The sequence below is a fragment of the Apteryx mantelli genome, chromosome 12, assembly GCF_036417845.1.
Source record: "Apteryx mantelli isolate bAptMan1 chromosome 12, bAptMan1.hap1, whole genome shotgun sequence".
In the NCBI taxonomy this organism is placed as follows: Eukaryota; Metazoa; Chordata; class Aves; order Apterygiformes; family Apterygidae; genus Apteryx; species Apteryx mantelli.
The window spans coordinates 23084722-23112541 of NC_089989.1; the positions used below are offsets into that span (position 1 = coordinate 23084722).

The 27820-nt window shown below is 43.0% G+C and overlaps 1 protein-coding gene across 12 annotated transcripts in view; it reads right to left on the bottom strand.

The window, feature by feature from the left end:
- The window catches only part of FOXP1 (forkhead box P1), a 385930-nt gene that overhangs the window by 155307 nt on the left and 202803 nt on the right, over positions 1 to 27820 (bottom strand). For all 12 annotated transcript variants that reach the window (XM_067303481.1, XM_067303486.1, XM_067303484.1 and 9 more), the window contains one exon: positions 8363 to 8544. In XM_067303481.1, the coding sequence (XP_067159582.1) occupies positions 8363 to 8533 (171 nt within the window). In that variant the 5' untranslated portion in view covers positions 8534 to 8544. The remainder of the gene's footprint in view (positions 1 to 8362; positions 8545 to 27820) is intronic.

Here is a 27820-nt window from a genome sequence, read left to right on the forward strand (position 1 = left end):
CCATTTTTAAGGAAAACTTAATTTGAGCATATCAGCTGCAACCACATTCCTTTAGCTTGTGATCGCTCTAATTCAAGCAGACAAGATTTTGTTCCCCTCCTCTCCTGCGCTTAATTTCCAGGTACAGTTTACTAAAGCCTGAAATCCCACCTGAACTTTGGCAAGTCTTTTAACAAAAAAACAAAAACAAATATTTGGCTAAGTGACCCATAGCAAATTGCGTAACGCCAGTTAAAAGTTGTGTTTTTTAAGTTTCAGGCCCAGAGGTTTTATCTGAAATGAAATCCTGATTACTTGAGATTCTGGAGGCAAACTGTGACCTTCCTCTGCATCTCTAAATTTGAAACATTCATGTTGTGCCCCTCAATAATGATGTTGCTTGCTAGGAAAAAACAAAATGCTTCCAAAAATTTGATTATTTCCATTAAAAGGTAAGAACACCCAAAACATGTATAGAAAAATTAGTCCTAAGTAAATTCAGCTTAGAAACTTGATAAAAAGATGTTACCCAAAATTGGAAATAAAATGCTCTATCAAGCAAAAATGACCCATCTCCAACCTTGCAACTCTCTTCTGTGTGCCAGTATGCCCAGTAATGTTTCTTTCTGTAATAATCCCAGTCCTCAATCCTTATGGTCATTAAATGAGAATCTGGATTATGTCAACATCCAGAAGACAAGAAATCGTATCCGTTTCTCGCCTCTTTTTCCTCACTTTGTCTTCGAACACAGACTTTGGAGGACCGTGGGTGAGGAGGAGAACTACATCGATGGGTTTTGCAACACATTGCCAGATAGATTAAATAGCCTAACTCTCTCCAGCCTTTGCTTTATGAGCCTTACTTTCAGTAGCCTACCCAAAAAAGAACCTTTTAAAGAAAAAGAAGAAATATGATTATGAATAAATTGAAAAGCCCAACTTGTAATAAAGCTGGCATTTGCCCCAGGCTTCAGAAACGTCTGAGACGTGACACTGACGTTACAGACACAATATATAGCTTTTATAGGAAAAACAATGATATATTTGCACTATTTAAAACAGGTTGCAAATACATTTTTATGTGTTGAAAATGTAGTGAGCAGGGCTAAGAAAACACAGATCGCAGCAACAGTACAAGCAGCACCAATCTTGCAAAACTGTAATTATTAAATGCCGCTATTTATGCTAAGCACTGAAAAATTACCTTCTGCTAATTTTTTTAATTAATGGAGTGCTACACAGTCGAAAAAGCTCCTGAAATGTACTGTGTTCAGGAGCTTTGCACTTTCCTGTATATCCCAATCTGTATTTACAACGTTACTGTTGCAAATTACAACAACACCGTTGATCAGCTTTGCCCTTGCTGCGATACCCAGCGGAGCTCCAAAGGAGAAAGCACGTAACGCCGGAATAGGGAACCGTGGCCTTTGATTCCCGGCTCATTTAAAGGTGTTCAAGTTAGACCAAACTCCACTGCAACCACCAGCTACATCAGTGACAAAACAGCGCAACTCTTATTCCGTTCAGAAGGCACTGCCACACACTCCCCCTACATGCAGTGCGTTGCCAAATAAAGTTAAATTACTTTTAAAATATCAGCACTCCATGCAGCTTCTTGGGGGCGGGCAATTACTTAAGCCTTAATTCAGCAAGGTACTTAAGCCCAGTGCTGATTTTACAGGCCTGAGAAGCACCAGTGATCTTAATAAGACTACTGATGCACTTAAATTTAGGCACATGCTTAAGCATCCTGCTACCCAGAGACCACCATGAGGAACAGTTCCACGGGAATTAAAGACAACTTTATACCTCAACAGGCATGCTACTGTTTTAAGTTTGCTCTATCACCGGTTCGGTTGCGCTGCTTATTAGCTCACTTGTGAGCCTGAAGATCAATGGAGGAGGAACAGTCTCTAATAATTTTAATGACATCAATCATTTGAAATAGATATTTAATTTATATCTGATGTCCACTGAACTTCTTTCTCAGTGCACACATGTGCTCGATGAGCTTTAAAACATTCCTTTGTGGCATTTCCCTAAACAGAGCTCCTGAACGGGCAACTTTTTTGCTTATGAGTAAGCATAAGCAAATATAAGGGGAGAGCGCACGCCTCTGAAAGCAGCAAGGAGCAAACCTTTCACGGGTGAAGTTTCTCCTGAGATGCAAGGTTAAAAAACAAACCAGCAAACGTTTCCAAAGTTACATCTCCTTAAAAAGCCCATATAAACCTAAACGATTACTGAATGATTTTAATTTACAAGTGAAAGTAAAACCAGCCACTGTAAAAAAATAAAATAAAGCACAGAAATAGGCATCTATAGTCTAAAGAAGACTTCTGGATTCAGATGGGCACATAATTCAGGTAATTAGATATCTAATGACCCAGCTTCTGCATGTACATGCTTGTACACACACACAAGTGCACAACTCTGGGAGCCAATGTCAAGGTGCTTTGAAAACTTAAGATTTATGCAGTTATTTATCAAAGACCTTAAAAGCAAAATAAAACAAAAACAAGGCAAAAAAAAAAAAAAAGCTCAGCAACTGCAACAAAGTGGTAGTTTCCCCTTACCCTTCAACAGTTAGAGAAAATTTAAGGCTTGTTGATGTCAATAAATAGTTATAACAAAGACATTAGTAACAGCGAAGATAGAGAATGCTGCATGAATGTTCTCAGCATGGTTCATTGACAAGAGATCTAAAAATTGAATTATTAAGGAAAAAAAATCATTGATTCTAAAATCCAGGCAAGGTAGCCAGCCTATGTTAAAACTTATTTAATTTTTCCAGCGCTGCTTCATTCCTAAGCTCTCAGAGCCACAGCTTTTCCATTGAAAAGCAAAAGACATTTTACGCACAATTTTCCTTCTACTAGAAAGAGGTATATTGTGCCCTTCAGTGAACATAAAATTGATATTATCATCTCTTAGTTTATATCTCACTACTTAACCTTCAGATTAAAAGTTATTAGATTTGAATGACTAAAAAGACATCATGTCACCTTCCATTCAATGTTGGGAGATAGGAGAACTTGGGGGAAAACTATGAATGATAAAAGCACAAAGTTACTAGGAGTGTAAAGTCATTTTTTACATTCGCCGCTGAAACAGCACAAGCTCTACAAACGCAGTGATGGTACTGTAATCATCAGTTATCCATGTGCTACAATACAAAATCAGACACAATCCCAATAAGCTGAATGTAGCTTAATCTATACTCTCAAATGGCTCTTTCAGTAGCAACAGCAGTTTAATAATTAGGCTTTGTGCTTCTTTGGACAAAATGACTCAACACACACGCTCCCTTAAAGTCTAACAAACAAATTTGGTCTAACCCAGTTATGTCAATATGAAACAAAGACTTTATCTTCGATCTAGTTTAGCAGTTTTGTTCTAAAGAGATAAGTCCATATCATGATCAATGGGACCATAAAACTCCTGATGCAGTTTGTAACCCCTCCCCACGGCTTGTTGAAATAAGATGAAACCCAGCAAACTAAAAAAAAATATATAGCATTACTTTAATCTCCCCCCTGAAACGCTCAGAATTCTCTCTAGTCTAATCTTCTTTTCGATCCATCAAATTAAAGCAGCCTCTCCACAACATACCAAATCACCCATTTCTTTTACATGTTCTTCTTCTCTGGACGCAAACAAAATCTGCAGAAACCACACATTCCCTCTGGAATTGGCTTTCTTCAGTCTAACACGTCCCATCTCAGCATTTCTCAAAGCGACTGCTGCCAAAGGGCCAAACTGTGACACCTTCACATTGACACAGACACTGCAACTGAAGCCAGTGAGACCAATTGTGAAGAAATGATTGACATGGACACAGATACCAGAATCTAGTCCAAAACTTCTGATGTATATGAAACACACTTTTTATCTCCTGCATATGAATAAAACTGCATTCTTCATTCGTGTGGAATAAAGGTGTACAAAGTACAGAACAGGATACGCTGAAAATATGATATGTAACACTCAAATTTTGTTCAAGGAAAAAAAGCTTCTTTCCTTATTTTGTGGACACCTGGCAAACACGGTATTATCTAAACCCTTCGGAAAGTTTAAAGTGACACTTCATAATTACAGTATAGTTCAGTTCAAAGACAAAGTGAAGAAAAGCTTTCTTACATAAAGCTCAATTTTTTTATATAAACTTCCTTCTTGTTTCTCTGCACCAGTTGCATTTATACTGCCATTCTTGTTTGTCAAAGTCTTCCTACACAAAGAACAATTCTTTATATAAACTTCTTTCTTGTTTCTCTCTGTACCAGCTACATTTATATTACTATTCTAGTTTGTCATAAACATAGTCACCTTGTAACCCTTTTTATCAAGTAATCTATGCACTACCTAAAAGTACACTACACTTCATCAGACAAGCTATAGGTTTACATTATACAAACATTCCAATTCTGCCTGCTCAGCGCAGGTTGTCAATAAATGCAAGCAATTGCAAAACAGCAATGTGTGTTTTTTTCCTTAAGAGAACACTGATACGAGCCTGCCAGTTCTGCAAAATAAACTCTTTGCAATCTCTGCAGCTAATCTGTCAACAAATTACTATTAAAGTCATACCTCCTAAAAAGTTCAAAAGCATTCGGGATTAAACAAAAGATACTGAGTTTTATACTCGTGGGGCAGTACTTGAAGTTTTGGTATCAAAGTGGCTCCTTCTATTGATGTGGAGAGGTTTGTTTTTCTGCCACCATGCAACACATCATTTTGTGTCTTGCTCTAATATACTGGAATTCAACTTCACATTCATCCTCTTTATTCCATCCACATTTTTGTTTCTCTACTAATAATGTGAAGAACACTTTAATGAATAGTCCCATGGATAAAAATAAATCACAACAAATAATATTTATTTTATAAGCTTAAAAAGAGAACTGACTAGGACTGAAGCATCAAACCCTCTATTTGAGTAGACGTCAGAAACCACTGAGGCAACTGAAGCTGTGATCACGGACATTAAAAGGCAGTTTGTCCCCCTGAGTCTTTATTTACTCCTCTTTGGCAGGCAAGAGTCACCCCGTCATTACACACTTTGTGTCGGAGCGTCCCTCGCTCAGCACGCCGTTCTGCCCGTGGGTCACCCTGCCGCCCTTTCTGCACCTCCCAGATGTTTTTCGTGAGCCAACAGATGTTCCCAGAGCTCTCGGGTGCCCCAGCTGGTGTGGGCCCCTTGAGGGCAAGCTCCAGAGCCCCGTTCCCCGACCCCACGCCGAAGGCCGGGTGCAGGTCTCGCCAGGCGGTCTGCTGACCACGGTGACCATCATGCCTATCTCAGGGCACCCAAACCCTGCCAACCCCACCTATTTCTGACACCTCCCTGGAGCCGGGAGGGAATCTCTCCTGTCCCTCAGGAGGTGCCAAAATACTGTGGGAAAGAGTCTTCCTTCCCTCGTAGACTGGTTCTGGTGGTGTTTTTTCCCATACCTATCTCCATTCCTATCCATCCCTTCTACAGATGTACCGTTCCCAGAGGAGTCACCTGTGCTACTTTTGTGCACTTTGAAAAGTATCTTACTTCATGATTACAAACATAAACATCAGTTGGAGCTACTTGTCTTCATTACATATTGCAAAACCGGCCCCCAAATTTGCTATTCCCAGCTAACAGTACATTTTACAAGATTCCTAATGCAAAAATAATTTAGCATCACTCTCTGCCTTCGTGCATGGCAGAATCACCCTAAGACGACATGGAAAGTGCAAAACTTGTCCTATGAGTCATCCCTGCACTTACTACCAGACAGCCCACATTGCATATTATTCCTTCAAACATATGAATATCTGTGATGCTCCATATTTTTCCATGATAAAATATTTACAGGTTTGTGAACTTATTGTAGCTTCCTAAAAAAAACTGGAAGCGTTTGTTTCCCTTTCTCATAGTAGCAAAACAGGCCTCATAAATTCATAAAATTAACAAAAATATGTGAACCAAAATTCAGCCCTGATGCTTTATATAAGCCATTACACGTCCATGTTTCTCTGCTCAACCGTGCTCATCATAGGAATATGTAACTAACCAGAACAGCGAAGCTCAAACTATCCGCCGCTGATTTTTTTCTGACAAAACGAGTGCCAGGTGGCAAAAAGAAAAGATTTGAATGAAATGCTCTTAAGAAATAGCTGTTTAATTCAGAACCCATTCATTTGTATTGAAGAAGCGTTTCGTAGAACGCATTCTGTTAAGTGACCTGAGAGCATATGTTGTATATGGGGAAACATCTAAACATTATGCTCCATGTTGTATGTGTATCTGTAAATGCTTGCATTAGCTGTCTGAAAACAACGGGTTTTTTTTCTTTTCAGCATTTAAAAATATTTTCCAAACACAAAGATAGATATTTTTATGCTAGCTTTGGTTGCCCTTTTGTTATTATCAGGGTTTTTTTTTAAGTAAGTGTTGCAAACTTTTCAATCAACTTGCTTTTAGAAAGAAAAACTCCATGAAAAAGTTACTCATCAAAACCAATTAGCAGCAGAATTCAAACACAGAGCATAAAGGTCTTTTACAAACTCCGAGAAAAGCAAGTTAACCGAACATATTTATTGTTCTGGCAGAGGCGGAGGATAAACAAACTACATGCTAAAATCTGCGTTCTGTGCAAGCACGCCGTACAGCAATCCTGCCCACCCCGCTGCTGTGCCCAGCTCCCGGTGCCGGCAGCACGGTCCCGGCGGTGCTGGGCACCATTTGGGAGCCCTGTGCGGGAACGAATCCGTGCCGCTCCTTAACCGACCCAGCGGGCGGCTGTTGCAGGATACAGCGCGTTGCACGTACAGCATGGCCCGATGCAACGAGCACCCTCTGGATGCCTGCGGAGGAGCCTTGGCACGGGGCTTTCCCAAGGAAGACTGGGAGCCGGTGGCGAGAAGGAGACGCCGAAGGGCTGTGCGTTTCTGATGTATGGTATGCTATAGGTTGTGTGTGTGTGTGTGTGTGTGTGTGCGCGTGTGCGTGCGCCTCTTTCTCTCTCCAAACAAAGGGGGGAGGCAGCAGCATTGGAAAATTCCACGGTGCTCGCCGGGAAAACCCAGCGCGGTTACCTCGCTGTTGCGCGACCGAGCCTTTGTAAGGGGAGAGACCTTTGTGTCGAACGCATTTTACTGTTCCCACTTCTCGTTGACTGTCCTATATTAATCAAAGCTGTAACCCCTGTTGTCTTTGCACTACGAATCAGAATGTGCCCCTGGCGAAGAACGAGGGAAAAGTCAACAGGAATTAAGTTTCAGTGCAACTGTTTACTCAACTGTGGCCTGCAGTTATTGAAATTTTATCCGTGGTTTTGTGTGACTACTGCAGTAATGAATTCAGCATGGCTGTGATTTTCTCACTGATGGTATTCTCACTTCAAGTAAAAACCTGTAGGATGAAAATGACTGAAACGACCAAAGGCTGTGCATTTAGTATCATCCATTTCTCCGGCTTGTTTAATTATGGCAGCTTTCTCTCTTAGGTTGGCAAACGGGGTCCCTTGCTCCTTTTCAAGCCATCAATTTGCCTTGTTTTTGACTGCAGGTTTTTCTTCACCACAACAACCTGCCAGAAGGATCCCTGTACACTTAGGGGAGCCTTAACCAGCTGCCAGTCGCTTATTTAAAAGGTTTTAAGAATGCTTATTGCATGAGAGAAAGTGAGGGCTGGGCGTAAGCGTATTCACGACGGCTCTACCGCAGCCTTTGTTCCCAGACACGTTAATGATACATGCCCAGCAGCTCGCTGCAAAATTTCCAACGAGGGTATCAGGGAAAAGAAAGCGACCAAATATATTATATAGATAATTTACACTGGTGAAGTTGGTCACTTCCCAGAAAATACAATAATTAAAACACAAAGGGAAAACATTAATACATAATTTTGTCCTGATTCTTCCACAGTGAAAACAGTCCTGACGCGTGATTAATTTATTTATTTCTTCGGAAGTTTTGCTGCGGTAGATACCCCCCCAAACTTTTTCACTAATAGAAAACATTCTGTTGATAGAGGTTGCTAGGTTATATTAAAATTTGTTGCAAAAACAAAACTTCACGTTAGTGTATTTTCCACCCCGTGACATATTTTGGAAACCAGTTATTTGTATACAGCGGTTCGCCCAATCACAGCCACCAGGCACATGCAGGCAGTGGAAGCAAGCTCTGATCTTTGCATCTTCCCAGGGAATGCCTGAAAACGAACCCTGGAAGAAAAATCTAACATTTCACTTTACATTACGATTGCAATCCTCTGCAGACAACGATGCAAGGAATGTCGTCGGCAAGTCCTAAAAGCATCGTCTGACTGGCAAATACAAGGGTTTTGAGGGTTAAATGCTCTATGCTTTTGCTGTAAGTAGGAAATTCGTAATATATGTTACAGTACCTGCTGTTGCTGAAGATGTGCTAAATCTGCAGCCCCAATTTCAACTGAAGGTGTCTCGCCGTTTGATCTCACTTCCCGTAGGCTGCACTCTAGTAAATGGTTGCCACCACTCGCTCCATTCTGAATGGCTGAACCGTTACTTTTTGTCTCAGTCCCAGATTCTTGCATCATGACTCAAAAACCTGAAATAATTTAGGGGAGGGGAAAAAAAAAAAGCAGCTGTTAAAACAGTTGCTGTATATAAGGAGACATGCACTGTTTTAAATCCTGCCAAAACTGTAAACATTTGTCATTTCCCTTCATACAATTTATCTTTCATTAATGGTTCAAGCTACTAGTTTATGTTTATTTATCTGTTGGTATAGCTATAATTTTAGTAAGTAAGTTTTGATCTAAACATAGTATTATTTGCTCAACATCTTTTTTCCCTTAGAGAAAAAAAAATATTTTTGAACGAACACACTGAATCCATAATTAAATTTCTTTAGTTACATCTGGATGCTTTTCTTCGAAACTGATGAGTCATCCTTTGCAACGTATTATGGACAATATCAAAAATTTGATATACCGTACATAGGTGCCGATAGGTGAAACGGAGCAGTCAGTATTTCGGTTTCCATTCACACCATGATACTGCCAAATTAGCGCCTTTTATTCCTACGATCTGAATAAAGGCAATTTAGGCTGCATCCACGATGTGCTGAGCATCATCAGTTTTCCCTTGGAGCAACCTCTCCACATGCTAGAATTCATTCAGTTGATCACAGAACGAGGTCTTTTGGGTAAATTTCTTGGCTACAGGTCTGGGCTGACTTTGCACGTGCCTTAGCACTAAGGCACTGCAAGTGAAGAGGCTCCTGCTTTATTTTCAACAAACCGTGTATTTGGCTAAACATCGTCTTCATATTCACAGCTATTCACAGCCAGCCGGCATGGCTGTGTAGCTCTGCGGATTTCCATCCCCAGGCGCTTTACAATGCCATGTGGATAAATCCCACCAGCCGGTTGCTGGCTGCAGAGCGAGGATGAGGACGACCGCACCGTTGCCCACCCTGGAGGTCCTGGCCTTCACAGGCCTTTCTCTGGCAGTGCTTGTGAGCGACTAGACCCCCAAACAAGGCAAATTTGCCTGTTTTCAGCTGCAAACCTTTCCCTTAGAGATGTTTTTATGAGTTGTTTTATTGCCATTTCCACCTGCTAAGCACCAAGTTACAGAATTAAGATATTATTAACCTAATCTGCTTCTGCTGACCCACCCTTCCTTCCATTCGTGCTCTTCTTCTCCCTCACCACCCACCTCTCATCAGCATCCACACCAGGTCATGCTGGCCGTGGCAGCACCCTGTGCAGGGACCACCACCACCATGCAGAGCAGACCAGCCCTTTGGTCAGCGCTAAAGCAACAAGGTGCGTTTCCAGCATCACTCCCCCTCTACAAAACTGCTTGAAAGGGGCCAGGGAGAAAGTCTTGCCTCCCTGCATCGTGCTCCACCAACACACAACCATTTCCAACCCGCAGCCCTGAGGCAAAGCATTGCCTACAATGTCACCAGGAGGCAACTGCAAAATTGCAGTTTGAAGAGGAAAGCGTGGGTGCTGCTTGAAGGCATTCCTGGCCTGGCATGAGGGTGGCTGCTCGGAGGCCTGATCCGGTGGGGAAGACGGCGGAGGGTAAGCCACGCGGCATACTCAGAGCACATCTCCCACTCTGTACTAACTCACTGCATGCACGCTCTTAACGTGAGCCAAACGCCTTTGCGCGTGGTAGTTAACTTGGAAAGCAAGTTGCTTCACCCCTATGAGAGAGCTTGGGGTGCTCCCACCTGGGGATTCCCAGGGAGCAACCGGTGTGCCATAAATTCACGCTCTGCACTACCCTGCTGTAACTCCCCTGTGGAGACCAGCCTTACATTTACATGAGCAGTCCAGAAAAGTAGATCACTTGTGCTTGATAGCTTGCTTTTGGACATGAAAAGTTCATATTTAAGGAGGAACCTGTTAGAAGTCAGTAACTCTACTCTGATTTAGAAGGAATGAGAAAAATCCTCCCTTCCAGCACATAAGGGAAAATATCAATCAGGAAAGGAGAGAGAAAGCAATGCATTTCTAATGGAGAAGTACTAGGGGAAAGTACTTTCCCCAGGAATTTCATGCCAGCGTAATTGCGAGCCCTCGGCCACCCAAGGCACAACACTCGCTGCTGGAGACAACGGTTCTCCCTTCCAGCGCCGGCTCCCTTGGGCTAGTGGCTCAGAGCAGGCAGCCGCTTCCACGAGCGCTGCCGGAGTGGCCTCACCGCCAGCCAGAGGTGACATTCAACACCAAACCCCGGGCATTGCTCGGCTCGGCGTAGAGGCCCGCTCCAGCCGAACGCGCAAACACCAGGCCACTTATTAATTTGGTAGCTTTAGATATTCATACCGATGATCCATACGGCCGGTAATCACAATGTCACCACTGCGAAGCAGCCGACTAACGAGGGCTTTGTCCCCACCAAGCACTCCTTTCTGATTCACGCTGGAGGCCGGGTGAGCCACTCATTAGCAGGAGCCCGCTCCAGCCGTGACGGGAGCTATTCACGCTGCCTGCCGTCCCAGCGTATGCAAGGTGGTAGGACAGATTCAAACGTTCCGATTACATTTAAATAAATTTCAGCTGGTCTATGGAAACTTCTTTCAATCTGTTTTGTGAAATCTTCGAATTATGCAAAGAGACAAAAGGGCTTGGGGGCTCATTATAATGCTTCTGTCAACTCCCTTGTAAAAGCTTCAGAGATCTAAACTAACCCAAAACTTTCCTAATGCCACCAGCAAACGCTTTTTGGTTTTAACATGATCCAGTTCTGACACAGATGGAGCACGGTGTGTTTCTCATTTTCAGCACTATAAGGAAACCTCACAAACATGATAAGGTCTAAATAACTGTGTTTACTCCACCCGTGTAACATACAGCACTGCATCACCCTTACAGTAGTGACTGCACGGCACAGGTTGCTTCAGAAACGCAGAAAGGAGGGAGAACCTCCTGACAGCTCACCAATTAGTCAAAGGGATACCATGCAATTTTTATATGCTACATGACAAAAAGGATACATCGCTTTTAAGCAGAGATAAATCAAAAAGAAAGAACTGATATAATTCTTTTCCTTCCATCTAAATTTGGGGTCAAGCCTCAACTGGTGTAAACAGGGCTTTACATTAATTTGTCTCAGCTGAAGATCTGGAGTAGGATGAACATGAACCGTTGCTTGATTGGGTTAGCAAGTTAAATTCACGGACTCATCTCTTTGATCGCTGTGATATCTGACGGCAAACAGGGGATGGCATGTCACCAACACACATCATGCTGAGAAGGTCCTAGGGTGGACCAAGCTGACTGAGGAAAGACATCCTAAAGAATTGGTAGCAGATGCCTTCAGCTGATACCACAGTGGAAAGAGATGCAAAAAGAAACACACGCCTAAAGAATAAAAAAGGACATTTCATTTTCAAACACTTCCAATGCAACAAGTCGACAGGAAGCAGGAACCTGGATAAACTACTAAGAAGGGTCAAAGAAAGCCCTGACCAAAGCCCTGAGATGCCTTCGACAGCGGCAAGAAGAATGTGCACCACTGCGGAGCAGATCTGTCACTGCCTGATCACAATTTGTTGGCTTGCCCTTCTGAGCAAAATATCCCTGAGACACAAGAAATAATTCACAAACAAACTGGTCAAGAAATTATTTATTGCCTCTAAGATTGCAAAATGTTCCTGGAAAGAAACAACAGTAGAAATTGCTACAATTTTTCCAACCTGTAGGACTGAGAGAAGGATGGATTATTTATAGTATTTGGTAACAAAAAGATCACTGAGTTTTTGAGAACCTTTTCCATGATAAATTTCATGTTCCATTTTACACTACAAAGTCACCCAGCCAGTCACTACTGGTCATTTGAGCTGTATAGTGTAGGCTCTGAACCTTTTACTGGCCATGCCCGCCTTATGTATACAGGAGGATCAGCAGCAGCTACCAAGAAAATAGAGCTGGAAATGGACTTTGCAAAGACAACATCCAAACAGTAAGAAGAAAATTATGATGATTTGAACTTTCAGGGTTTTGTCCACTCAAAAATTATTTTAAAAGAAGAGATGAACATCTCTGTGTAAATTTTGCTTTAAATGTGCCCATTCATGGGGCAATCAACTTCAAGTTCAGTATAACCTCAACTGGAGAACACCACAAAACAAATCCACTTTGCTAAAATACCTCAAATAGAAAACAGGATTTTCAAGGGAGACAAGATGAAAGTATTTATTTCTTCACTGTAGTTAAATGTGCGTTGACATAAATAATCACAATTTGGTTTGATCATTAGGCATCATGTCATGAAAATCAATCTGCAAGAGCTTTCTGCAACAGTGATTATTATTTGTCTTTTTAAGCATACCTAAATGAGCTAAGGTGATAGTACACTGAGGATGGCTGAGATAATTGTCTCTCTTCAGCAGAGAGAAGGAGGCCTTAGACAAGTCTATTAGTGAAGTCTGTCAATCAAAATTTTGAAAGATTATTAAAAATGATACAAGATGATTTTTCCTATGAAGAGATCAAAACTAAGTTCCAGTATGAGCAGCATAACTAACTTCCACGGTTGTCCTTGTAAAACTTCATCCTGAAATCAAGAAGATCATATTAAAAGAACTCTTCTCATACGATTTATGTCAACTTCGTTTAAAAATCTCACGACAGTGACCACTTTCTCAAGATTCTGGTCTTAACCTGCACAAAACCTTGTCTAGTTTTGATGCACAGCCAAATACAAAGCCAAAGTTTGGCCCATATCATTGGTTAATGTGTTATGTTCAAAGTAATGGGGAAAAGTTTCAGTGGCAAGAAACCAGAGCAATGTGCACTGTCAACAGTTAATTGTCTTCCAAATGACTGAGCAAGAAGTAGGGACAGCTAATTTCTTAAGGACCTAGTCAAAAACTGAAAAAACATCGGTTGGATGTGAACTCTGGCTGAGTCAAAATGACCCTTCTTGAGGTCCCCACTGGGGATGTTTTGAACTGAAAAGACAGAACCTGAAGGAATCCTAATTTTGAAAACGTTCTGTGCTTTTTCATAAAAAAAAAAATCCGTAACACATGACAAAGACCAGATGCTGCAGACACACATCTCTTAGCTCCACTGGACTATTTAGACGAGCAAGGTTAAGCATGGATATTAGTACGCAGGAGGCAGGCACTGAAGTGTGCAATTTCTGCAGTTCTCCTACTAGTATCGTTTCTAAAGACTAAGCAGCATTGTTTAGTGTCAGCATGAGGGAGGATTTACTTACCAAAGCACAAGACGGAATAAGGACCCACTGCAAGTTTGAAAGACTAAGGGGCAGATATTCAAAAGTGTTTAGATGCCTTACAATACATGGAAGCATCTGGCAAGATATTTTTAAGAATCTTAAATATGCACCAAGCCACACTTGTAACAATCTCATCACTTTTAAAAAAACTATTCCTGGGGTCTTCTGGGCCTTAAAATTTTTCCTTATATGTGCTTCCAGATTCAACCTGGAACAGACATTCAGAATGTAGCCTGAAGGTTTCAAAATTAGTTGCAAGGCTGATGTTTTGGCTATTATTTTTTAGAGATTTTTACAAATACATGCACATAAGATCATTCAATATTTCTGTCCCCTGGGAACAGTGCTAGAGCAAAAACGTTGTCATAATACATCCCTTCTTTGTCACATTTGTGAAAGATTTTAAGCTAACAAAAAGTTCAGTCTTTATTCCAGGGTAGTTAATTAAGGTTGACCAAGTCAGGCAGAAGTAAATTAACTTGGCTGATCAATTATTTATATGAAGCAGAATAAATGCCCTTAAAGAACTTGGCCCAGCCATGAAAGGATGTGTAAATTAAACTAAACACAGATTTATAAAATGTATTTCTACTTTTATGGACAGATGAGTTAATGGTAAAATCAGTTTTAAGTAAGTGATTAAATGACAAGATCTAGCCCTGAATTCTCAGACTCCAGCAGGCGCATTATCCATACATACATCCTTTACAAGTAAACACAGCAACTATCTGTTGCGAGCAGTTCCCGCACGTGAGCTCAGGACTAACTCCTGAGCACTTCTCTGTCCAACTGAGAGAGACAAGGCAGGGTGGGGAAGCGTCTCATGACAACGCAACCCTGCAAAGGCAGGATTTTGCCTCGTGAGAGTTAACGTGCTCCGGAGCGTGAACGGCAAGGCAAAACAAAGCGTGAGCAAAGCTGCTGCTTCCCGACAGCGCAGGTACCAAAGCCAAAGCAGCCTGGTGCTCCCAGAACTGCTCTCAGGAGCGAGGACCACAGCAGGTTTCCCAGGACACCACTGAACTTGCAGGAGGTCCATTTTAGTCCCCAGGTCTGCAGAGCACAGGCCCTGCAGGGGAAAGTGCCTCCGGCTCCACATCCCACCACCAGTTCTCCTGAAGTTTTCCAGGAACATGCTTCAGTCCAGAGGGCTGGTCTCCAGCTGGCGGGTGTCGAAACACCCTGTTTAGGCCAGCCAGCGGGCTGTCCCTAGGTTGGTGAGCTGGCTGGCAGCATAGGAGGAACATACCGTCCTGCCATCCGTGAGTTCGGTAAAAGAATAAGGATTCACTAGTGGAAATTAAAAGCCTTGGGAAAGGTAAGGCTTTGATCTACCGTGGGGGAAGGCGTACAGATGTTCAGCTGCTCATTTACTAAATTACACCATGTCACAATTAACTGTGAATCAGCCAGCTTCACATGAGCAGCTCGAGGGCTGCCACCGCTCTAAATACAGGAATAACGCCGGGGAGGGGAGCCCAAACTATCCGGGTGGACCAGATGACTTTTCTATGCCTGTGTTTGTGGTTAGCAAGACTATTAGAAAGAGCCATCCCAACACATGGCATGATTTAATTAAATCAGATCACCCTGAACCCACCAGTCTTTCTCGACTTACAAAACCCTCAGCTCCCTTCACTGCAGATAGGTGAATACCCATCATGCTTTTAGAGTTTTCAGTAGCCGTCATTTATCCTGCTGACAGGGTGTATTTTAGGTATAATTATGTACTAACTAACTATAGATCAACTGTCAGTACATGAGGGTACTTTTTGGATAAAACTTCAGGCTTACCCCTTTGAAGGCCACTCGCCTACGCACTAGTAGTGGTTGCTGAATTTTGCAGGAGCATGAGAAAGCAGAAGGGTATTAAAAGAGCAATTAAAGATGATCTTTAAGAATCAACCAAAATAGTAAGAAACAGAACTAGTCAGATTCTGCTCTCCTGAAAAGCGATGCTGAGTCACGTCTGACAACAGCGTTCCTAGGACGAGAGGCAAACCTGGAGCAAGGAAAGGGAAGAACATACATGGGAAGTGGGAAAAAAGGAAACAAAGAGCCAGAGAAAGATAGGAGGTGAAATCCTTTGATATTTCCTCAGCTTAAAGAGGTAATTCAATGCATTAAAACGGATCCTTGAAATTTCAAAGGCTGAAACTCGCACAACAAAGATTGTCAAGAGCGCTATTTTCTAGGATTAGAACACAAATGTATTGGGATTTGCTATATGATATTGCATAGCTGAGCAAGACTGTATATTTGCTGTTATGCAAGCACCATCTTCCAATACCGAATTTTCATAATTATAACAGAAAGGCGTAAATTTTCTAATGCATGGCAGTTCAAAAAGTAATCAAGAGAATGAGCCTGAGGGCTATTTTAATGTATGCAAAGCTAGTGACCCACAGTAAATGGGAGGCAGGCTTCAATGAATGCAAAGTAATGCACACATACTAAAGACCTGGTCTGATGAGGGACGGCTAAAATTAACACCCAATTAATTTCCGAATTGACAAACAAATGAAACCCATAAATCTACTTTCTCATTAATTTTCTTGTGGTATAATTTAAAGCAGTAATATGAGGGCAAAAACTGAGCATTATCCATCATAAATATCAAAAAAGATAGCACTGTAACACCATAAATTATGCATATTACCTGTTGTTAAAAATGATTAATGTATTATCAACTTTATCGTGCACTGTATATGTCTAGACGTATCAGAAATCTGAAATTCCATTTAGTGCTTAGGAAATAAAGGGTCCAGAAAAACTGGAACTACCACCGGTTCGTTCTGGGGTTAGCCTCCGCCGCAGCCGCCGCGCTCGTGCTGTCACCGGGGACTGGCGGGTCTGACTTGGACTCGTCCCAAGCCCTGGGTCGGCGGAGGTTGAGCGTATCGCAGAGGTGATGGGCCGAGCCTCCCGGGCAAGGGGAACAAATGGGGCTGCCCGCGGAGGCTCCCCACGCGGCAGCGGCCCCGCCGGCCGAGGGGAGCTCTCCTGGAGGATGCAGGGCGATGGGCAGGAGAGGCAGGAATTGGGCAGGGAAGGGAAATGGGAAGCCGTAATTAATTTCAGCCGGTGAGTTAACAGCTGAGGCTTTCTGGAAGTGCTTGGGCACACCGCCTTGGCCAACTGAAGGAGGACGTAGGTGGCCTCAGCTCATCCCTGTGGACCACTCCACCGAGAAGCTCAACTTCCCCTCACCCGAACCTGCCACCCTCCAGGCTCCTGAACAGCAGCTTTAGCTACTCCCGTACACCTGCAGCCTGCCTGGGCTTTTCCTTTTCTTAACTGTATACAATGACACAATCTCTTTCACCATTTTTGTGTGCGGCTAACACAGAGGGGGTTACTTCTTTTAAGCAACAGCATGCATTGTTAAGGCCACAGGAACCTGAAATCGTTTAGAGGCAGCGAAGTGAAAGGCTGACTGATGCTCTGCAGGAGCTGAAATTTAAGATACCAGTGGTTAGAAGAAAGGAACAGGAGTCAGGAGTCTAATCCCAGTTGTGCCACACTGACTTATTGTGAAATCGTGGTCAAACAACTTAACTTCTAAGGGAAATCAGTCATTTCAGTTACCCCTAAGGAAATCGGTTCTGCCGAAGGGAACCAAAGGGTGTAGCTGACCACAAACAGTAAGAACAGAGGACGAGCAAATCCAAGGAAAATTAACTGAAACGGACGTCATGAGGTTGCCACTTGTTCTGTTCAAAAACAGCTAGGGCTGGTGCCCACGAAGAGCTAGTGCACCAAAACACACCAAGCTGCAAAGAAAACAGCTTTCCTTGGTGTAAGCTACATCTTTCCTTGTACTCCTCTCTATTTCTTTCCTTGATACAAGCTACATCCACATCCAGGTTTCTGGTCCGTAACCTGACAGGCGACACCAGACACAAAAAGCTGTAAAACGCCACCTTGCACTTGCCTGTCAAGTAGGGCCCACAAAAGACCTTTCTCTCCCCGTTCACATAACCCAGTATTTCCTGGGGACCCCAAGGGCTAGGCAGAGATGACAGACAACGCGGCTTTCCCAGGAACGGGCCTCTCGCATCCTCCCTTCCTTTAACACATCTACACGAGGGTTGCTTCCAGTCTCACCTAGGACGAACAAACCCCCTTTGCAAAGCTGGCTCTATCTCAATTTATGCCTCTCAAGTTGACAGCTATTAAAATCCATATTCAGCACGAGGCTCATGCCATAGCTGCATAAAAGCTCTAGACCTGGGCCACTTCCAACCAACTGGCAAATATTATGTAATCCATTTACATACAATCATCAGCAGAGCGAGGTTCCTCTCTTTCTCTTGGGGAGAGCTGTCTTTCAACCTTCAGCTTGACAGAAATCATCCTTATCATCATCGGGAGCGAGGTGACATTTATTTGGAACGAAAAGGAAAAGCTAGTGGCAAAAAAAAACAACCTAAACCAAGCAAAACCCCATACCTCATTGTACCACTCTGCTCTGTGACTGCTGCTGCACGGACTCGGCCGTAAACACCGTCTGCGTTAGAGAAACACTCCTCCGCAAGGAAGGACGCTCGGTCGCAGCACGGCCGAGCACGAATGGCTGCACAGACCTGCCCCCACCTCCGGCCTCCTGCCCCACATCGCACAGGAGGTGCCACCTGCTCGCCCCAGCCCCGTAGATGCTGCCTGCGGTATTCACCACAACTACGTGCTAAAGAGGAACAGAAAATACAGAACTCTTCTCACAGTTGAGGACTTGCTATTTGCTCGTATGCACACTGCTCCGTGCTTGCAACGTAAATGCTCTCAATGTCTCTTACAGAAAGAAGATGAACAGACTATTCACGAGAAACAAACAAACAAAAAACCCCGAAGTTGCATTTAATAAATACGTCAGTATGGTCAGTGTATGTGGTAGCAGTGCTACAGCAAGACAATAGCAAACCTTGCAAGACTAAGTGCTGACTATAGATTAATTATAATCCCACTCTCCATGCATATCTCCATTAAAGTGTTTTTAAATTCTCTATCAGTCTCCAGAACTTAAAAACCACCTCTAAGCCAGGTGCAGCTCTGCAGTACTTCTGCACAATGCAATTTGCATTTCACTATTTTCCCCTAGTTTAATACAGAGGAGGTTCGACTCAGCACAGTACTGCTAGTCAATTAACGACCGGCGTGTTCGGTTACACACTTCAAGTACCTCCCGCTTCACCTCCAGCTCTGTGACTGCTCCAGTAGCCAAAACGAACAATATGTTTGGACCACTGGTGCGAGTTAGTGAATATAATATATCATAATTTTTATGCATATTTTGTTGCTTGCTTTTCCAGGGGATGAAAAGGACAATTATTTAATTTTATCCTTCAAAAGCTTTTTATAAATATGTATTCAATGTCTTTTAATGGCTAATTCACATAATTCGCATATAAAGGAACAGACACCACCTTTACACAAAAAGAGTTAACATTTCTTTCTCAAGGTCATTCAAGTAGGTTTACTCCCTTTGTGTGCAGAGCTCCAACAATTTATTGTTAGTGTTAACAGGTCCTGCCTGGTATTAGAAATCCAAGCTGTATTCAGAAACAATAACAAACAATAATTTTGAAAAACAAAGATGGTGTGAGTTTTTCTTGCTCATTTGCAAAACAACCCAAAAGCAACAACTACTAGGACAGCTCTAATTAGGGCTCTTCGAAAGCAAAGAGCAAATAGCCAGCATACAGAAATTAGCAGATGTAAATGCTGTTTTCCAGTCATATACAGAATAAAAGCAGCTCTGTAATCTCATTTGCAGGAGGAGGAGTGACAGAATGCATTTTTTTAAATTTGATATTTTTCTCTCCATTCTGCTTTTAGAACTGAGATTTTCCTTAAATCACCTCAGAAATAAAAGTGAAAGCTTTTCCTTTTCAAACTTCATAGAGGGCATATGCATTCATTAAAATCGAGACATGATAAAAGAGAGAAAGCAAAAAATATAACCCCAGCCAAGCACCTGGCAACATTCAAAGACTGTACTTTTGGGGTGGTTACCTGGTTCATAGCCCTATAGCTTTGTCCTAGACCTTCTAACTCCTCGTTTGCTCCATACCGAATTTTCTAGCCACCAGCCGTCTATTACTGTGCTAGTCGTCTTGCAGGAGTGCTCTCTCCCTTCTGAAAAAAGCAAACAACTGGATAGATATCATTACACTAAGGAAATCTCTTGGAAAAACCAAACAACTTGCTAATCTTTCTAGCCCCTTCACCCAAGTTAAAGATAAGAAAAGCAAACCGAAGGCAGTTTCAACCACATTCCAGGGACAAGTTCCCCTTTTTCTCCTTTATCAAAATCCCAGCATTTAAAGGTTTTTTTTCCAGACCTTGCAGGATAAACTGCTGCTCACACCCGCAAACAAAGCAATATTTGTTTAATAACTGATTGCTGCCATGGGTACAGTAAACAAGGGGCCCAGCATTTGTGTTTATGAACAAACACATCATCTTGCAAGAGCAATTTAACATTAACCAGGTGGAATAATCAACAGATTTCATAGGTGACACTCGGGGCAGGACTAATGTAAACAGAGCAGGGAGGAGAAAGGGGCCACTCTTAGGGAATCAAGGTTGAGGCAAATGCATTACAGAGTAAACAGCTGGGAAGAACTCAAGACAAACAAATAGTCATTCTTCTGACATTTAGAGAGGCAGAAAGGTTGGATGTTACATACATCAGCTGCTGACCACCATGAAATCAAACCAGTTGGGGACCAGGCCTGCTTGTTTACACAGTGCCATGTTTGCTTATAAACAACAATTTGCAGTTACCAACCTCGCATTACTCATTGCATAAACGAGCAGATCAAGTGAAATCCTGTTAACTCTTCTGTGGATTGTGTTTTTTTTTCCCCCCGCCTTAAACAACAACAAACAAGAAGCCTTTGCAGGCTTTCTTTGCAACCTCAGGACAACAGGCAGCAGAGGAAAATACATATCCACACATCTGTTACGATAAAGGGCAGAGAAAGCAGTTGAAATCACTTTAAAGTGTTTTACAAAACAAGATTTACCGGCTAAACCACTGATGCGAAAGATGTATTTACATAAAAAAGCACCAACTGCTGAAGGGGGGATGCAAAATTTTAATTTCTTCCCTAAAACAAACAAAACAACGTCTTTCTGCACAACTCAACCCCTTCCAGCATGTAGGTGTCCACGTGCAATTTCATACACATACACTCATGCACACTCGAGCTCCCTGTATATAGCAACACATGACACCGAAGCAGCAAGGCCTGTTTCAGCCCTCTTCCTCCTCCTCCTCCTCCTCCTTTATCTCCCCATCCTCAACCCTCTTGTTTCGCCTCTGATTACCGTTCTCAGATCTCCAAAGATTTCCCCAGTTCTGTGTCATTAACCCCAGCGGGGCTTTCTTTGAAGTCTTCTTCTCACAGCAGAAACCTCTGCCTCCTCGCTGCCCCTGCCCGACGTCCCTCTCGACGCCCAGGCGCTACCATGCTGGTCTTCACGTTGCTACCCAGCTCAAATGCCGAAATCCCAGCGTTTCCCACCTGCCAAGGAAAGCGCTTCCTTCCCTGTCTCTCAGGTCCCAACGTCGGCCATCGCTACACCCCTTTCAAAGGGGTTTCTTGAACTTCTCTATGCAGAGCATGAAGTTTGGGAAAGATGTGAAGTACAGGGAGAAGATGGATGGTCCTACGGACAGGGGCTAATCCAGAAGTCTGGGGACCTGGGTTACAGCCCTTCCTCTGCACAACCTCTGCACATGATCTCCAGAAAGTCCCTTCATCCCTCTCATTTGTAAAATAAGGATGACAAGCCCTTTAAGCTTTTTTCCTAGTGCGAAGGGCAGAGGATGTAGCTGTGGTCTACACCACGTCTTTTTTTCTCCCAGATGTACTGAGGACCCTCTTCACCGTGCAGGTACGTACTAACAAGTACCGATGCTACCACAAAGAAGCGAGCAAAACCATTTCAACCTCAAATGGCATCCAAAGTCATAGCTGGGCCTGCAAGTCATCTCCTCTCACCCGTCATTGCACAGCCAAATAGCACGGTGGCCAAAAGCCTCCTCCCTCGTAATTTTTTCACAAGTTTTAGAGTATTTGGTACTTTTCTTCACAGCACAGTCCTGGACATCTCCGGTTAGCTAAGAACCTCAGTTTTCTTCCTCAGAAAATATTTAGCCTTTCATTAGAAACAAAAGCTCAAAACCAGGAAATCAGTAGGACCTACTAATAAGAGTAGTATTTAAAAAAAAAAAAAAAGTCTCATTGTTCAGCCAATCACGTATTTTTTAAGGCACCAGCTCGGCAGCACCATACCAGATTGGATAAAAGGTGCGACTCGAGCAAGGAGCTGGAGTCAGCACGCGGGGGAAGCAGAAATGCTGCCCCATTTCCTGCTCTTCCGCAGAGTATTTCTGGTGCCTGGGCTGCCGGGGACTTAACCCGGAATTAATGATTACACACAATACCGTCCTTTCTCCGCTCCCGGCAGGACTGCGAGGGCCAGCCTTACCCAACAACGGTGGACAGGGCTCACGGCAGGTTCAGACGTTTCACAGGGGCTTCAAAAATTTAGACGCTGCCACCAGAAGGCTTCTAAAAACATCAAGCTTCCCATAAAAGTCATGATATTGCCACGCTCGAGACAGCTGCTCTCACCTCAGCTGCGCTGCCTGCTCCACGCTCCTTTTCCAGCACGTAAAATCACAGTTTATTCAGTACAAAGTAACTACGGTATGATAAAAACTATAAGCATATCATTCAAATGCTTTATTGGTCAAATAGATGGATGCTTTTATTAGTCCAACCTTTTTTGTAATGGAGTGCCACTGATGACCCAGTGCTAGCCTCATTCCCTGCTATTAATCACACTTCTAAGAGCTCATTTTGCTTTAAAATCTTAAGAAATTGCTATAATTTAAAGACATGGTGTCTACATAATGGGAAATGCTTCACAGATTGTATCATTTCATATAACACAGAATTTTTATGGGAATGCTGACCACGATACCAAGGTATTACAAAACTTGAATAAAATATTTTATGGAGAAAATCTATGCAAACTTACTTTTGTATTTGTGGTTTGCCACATCCATAATGTTTTAATCACAGCCTTTTGGGAGTTGCAGTATTCAACTGCATGTGGCTTACATAGATTAACACTACAAAAACACTCCCTGAACAAATATAAACAGAACTAAATAAAATTAAATGAAATTAAATAAAATAAAAGGATGGACCATGAGAGAAAGACTTCTTCAAGCTATATTTATGCAATTTAACACAAGGGATTTATTCTTTCATTTACTATACTATCTGTCTTTTCTGCACAGGGAAAAATGAAGATGTTTACTGCAAAAAACTTTCATGATAAAGTGGAAGCATCTTACAAATCTACCTACACTGAGAATTAAATTAATATAATGATGGTCTTAACCCATATTATTAAAATGTACTTTGCAAAATGTTTTGACAATGTTGACTGCTGCAGGAGGGAAAACACATTTAAGACAATTTCAGCCAAATGCAAAAGCAAAAGCCTTCCATTTTTCAAATGTAAAGTAAAAAGCATCTTTAAATTTCTTTTTATGAAAGAAAATGCAGTGCAATTATGTTATATGGTGAACACAAAAGAGTGTTCTTTCCTCAGTTCTCTAACAAGATATTAGTACCTACTGGCCTTAGGAATACAGTGTGTAAATCACATCATATTCAGGGTGTCTGAATTAATTATAATAGCAGCTGGAGAGAAATGTTAACTTTCCAGGTTGTTGCTAAGGATTAGCCCTTGTTTACAATTCTGTATTTATAGAACAAGAAAAATTTGTCAAATGAAGGGCAAAGAGGAATGCAAGAACACAAATTTAGCTTTGATTTCAAAACAAATCAGATCTTGCAACCATTCCTTGAAAAGAAAACCACATTTTTTAATGTGAAGATGCAAATGAGTCTCAGAATATAAAAATGCTTTATAATTCTGTGCATTCAACACTACTAGATGTTATTTAAAGAATTTATGTTAGCATTTCTCATACTCATAGAGCAAGCCCAAGATGCTGCAAACAGCATCTATTTAAAATGGGTAGCGTTTCTATGGGGCACTGTGGGGTAGCTTAGGAGGCCGAGAGCAGAGGACAGCGATGTTCTCAGCCCACGGGCAGCCGATTCCTGGGGTCATGAACAACTCCAAAGGGGTTCAAGAAAGAGAGGAACAAGCCCCCTGCCTTCAACAGGCTTAACACTGGCTATGTGGAGGTCTGCATCTCCATGCTGTGCGCAAATCAGGAGTCTCAAAACCACGGGAATAGGGAATGTCTCATGTGCATTCCCTTCCCCAAAGTTAGGCAGAGACTGCATGATGTGAGCAACCACCTTCTAGAAGGGCATTTGGGAGCCCAAGTACTGAGGACAGAAACATCCATGGTGCAAAATGCCACTATGGTGGGTCTCATCAAGGACTGACAAGTCTGATCCCAGTCCCGTCAAAGTCCTTGGAAAGAGTCCCAATGAACACAGACTGCCCAACCTTTGCAGGGGGTAGCAGGTCTTCAGCACCCTGGCAAAACTGGCTGGGGAAGTTTTTACTTCTCTTGCCACTATTCTGAGGATAAAGAAATCACCTGGGCCTCCAAGCACTTTCATCTCTTTTTGCAAACAGGGCACACCCACCACAATTACGTTGCAAAACCATTTTCATTAGGACTCCTTGTTTTCACACACTTTGAGCAGTCTAAGACCTGCATTCCCTTCCATACTGCCACCAGTGTTTGTTGGTGTGTGGAAAACAAAGCAAAAGTTCTTTAGTGGTTTCAGTTTATGGAAAAGCAGATGGAAAAATGCTTTTTCCCATTAAAAAATGTAACCACCAACTTCTGAGCAGGGTGACTTGCAAAAAAAAACCCACAACTGAGAGCATCTAACCCCTCTCAAGAATCAGGCCCGTAACATAATAAGAAAAATGCACTTAGCTAAGCTTTTGTGAAAACATATAGCGTCTCCTTTCCTTGCCCCATCCAAGGACTATGGCTATCAGATTACAGCTAGGACAACATGATGCAGAAGAGAAACCACACACGTGCATGTGAGCATTTGTATGCAAGCTAACACACACACATACACACATGCACACAGTGTAAAAGCATTTAATATACTGGTTTAGCATCAGCCAGAACAGAAGAAATGGGACAGAAGAGGTGTTCTCCTCCCCAGCTTTGTCTCGAGGCTTCTTTCCCAGCCCCAGGTACAGCTTCAACCCAAGTCCAGAGCAAGGATCCTATTCCACTGAATTTTTGTGCATGAGACCTGTACGCCATGCACACGTTCTTCAACAGCCACATGGTCAGCAGTGGCACACCCGGATCTGAAACACCCTAACATAAAGTTGGTCCTCACCACACTAGCCCAATACAAAACAAAACAGAGTTCCAGATTTTTTTTTTTTTAACCTCAAAATTTCATCCTGGGCCTGAGAAACCTCCCAAAAAAAGCTCCATCAAAACTAACTTGTTTCTACTCACCAGGAAAAAAAAAAAAAAGCTTTGATGAAAAATGCTGTATCCAAAACACTCCTCACCAGTATGAACCACTTACTCCCACAGTGGCTGCCACTTTTTGCTTGCTGCACATGCTCACCACAAATGACTACTTTTGGGTGAGGCTGCAGGAGGCCAAGCTGTCAGCTCTCTCCTGCATTCAGCCACAGCCAAGGAGCAATAGCCCTTCTCCAAACTGCTGTCGGAGACAGCCTGGGAAGGGAAAGGAGAGCAGTAACTGGAACTGGACATCAAATCAGCTGCTCCAACTTGCCTCAGCCAACAACAGCTGGGAATCATGAGGACTCCCACAGCTGCGTACCCAAAATGGTTGCCCACTCCCTTCTGGAGTACGATGCCAAAGCAACCAAGAGCCTCCCGGCAAACAGCACTGTGGCCCCACGACCTCTCCAAAACAATCTGCCTGGCGCCTGGACCAGAAGGGTCATCGCCACCAAGCCGGGCAGAGGTGGCTCCACGCTGCTGGAAAGGACCACTCTGTTGCTGGATCGCCAGCTGGGTGCAGAGGCGTTTATAACTGGTGTTGTTCCTTATATGGTTAAGACTGCGGGGATCTGTGTTGATGTACAAAATCAGCCCTAAACACACTACCCGAACATCTCCATCCACACGCAGGTGCATGGCCCCACAGATGTTCTGGCTCCCGAGTGCCGCAGAGCTAATGCATGTGGCTTCCCGCTCCAAGGGCTTGCGAAAGGGAAGGACACACTCTATTTGCACTCTATTCAGAAAGACGAGACTATTCAATGTCAGGATGTGCCGTAAGAGGGTAATTTGCACCCTAGACTTGATTGTACAATGCTGCGGTCACAGAGTGTATGATCTCTGCTTTTGGATTAAAACTGTTTGCAGAAGTCAAAGCAGAACAGGGAGAGTAACAAAACATACAGTGTATTTTGTTCTGCACTGCAGCCGCATATTTCAACTGCCTCAGCCGAATTCTTAGAGTAAACACAGCTTTAAAAGAAAATAGCTAAAATAGAGAGCTTCTGGAAAGTTCCTACTGATTATGCATGCAAGACTTCTCCTACTGCTTCCTCCCATCATTTGAAAAATAAACCAAACACCCAACTTCTACAACTATCTACAAAAGTGTTATTTTTCTGAAACATGTTACAATACCATCTGAGGTCTGCAAGTTGTAATGAATGCATCTTGTTTTGTAAAATACACAGAGGAGCTCAATTAAACGAACAACTGTAAAGGAAACAGGGCTGATAAAGGAATTAATGCGCTCGGTGCCAGATCATAACATAACATCTAGGATAACAAAACCACGTCAAACATGCAACTGCTTAAGACTTAAGAAAATAAAAAAGTTAAACCCTAAAATATTTTAAGCATGTGAAATTAAGATGTGCAAAACTTATTTTATAGAACTATAACCGAGAAGAGAACATGGGTAGCAGCAAAGCATTGTCTCGCATCTCCTGCTTCAAGCCTTATTGAACGCACAGAGATGCACAGTGCACCCCAATTTCCTCGCCAGCCGTAAGGACTCGCGGTTACAAGGGTGCCTGGGTGACGCCCGCGGGTCTCCTGCCTGCTGCCAGAGGACATCTCAGAGGACTGTTCACCCCCATTTTGCAGAAGACACCACAGGAGACTGATCCGAAACCCGCTGATGCTAGAAAGCCTCCTTGAAGTTTTACAAATTAACACCTGCTCTGCTGAGCGGGGTTTCCTATACGCTCATTTTTCACTGCACGGCCCCCTGAATTCTTCCTCAGCGGCAGCGAACCCCGTTCCCCAGCCACCCCTGCCGAGGAGCGGCTGAAATGCTTTCACGAGTCAGAGTTTGCATCTCGGGCTCCTTTTCTTCCCTGCCATTTGTCTCTGCCTCCCCCCAGACTGCCCACACGCTGGAAGCGCGCCGTCAGCCACGGGTGCTTGTTCAGGCTGTCTGCACACATGACACCGGTGGGAGTACAGATTAGAGCTCAGCCGGAAGGGGAAAATTTAGGGTTCTGCAAAACCTTGCACATAGGCTTTTTTCCTTCACAGTTGCTGTGTGAACTCGTAACTCGGAAATTTCAGTTCCCACCAATTTTTCTGGCAACCTGTATGCAATTTTCAGGAAAACATAGTATGCGAATTTTGGCACGCGGAACGACACGCTAAGGCTTTTCAGACAAAACACGCAAAGGTGACGGGCTCACCAGCCTTTACGGGCTTACTGGAGGAAACACTGGTTTGGAAGACAACTTGTACAAAATTCTGTCTCCAGCAAGCAGAATAATAATCTGTATTCAAACAGCTCCTCAGATGCCTGTTCATGAAAAGGGCATAATACCTGCGCACGGAGCAACTGAGGCTTGGAGACAGCGGGGTGCACCCGCCACTATACAACATATAGCAAACTGGGCATCCACAGTTATCTAAAACAGTCCTTCTCATATATTTTTTACATAAAAGGCAAGACTATAGGCACTTTTTGGCAGCCTTGAACACTAGTATACTCGGGGGAGAGGAGGGAGGAAAATACTTTAAATTACAGAGATGCTAATCTCCCACTTTTGATGCGTCCAGCCATTAGTCAGTGGCTTCAGCAAAACATCTGGCCTGAACCATGGGC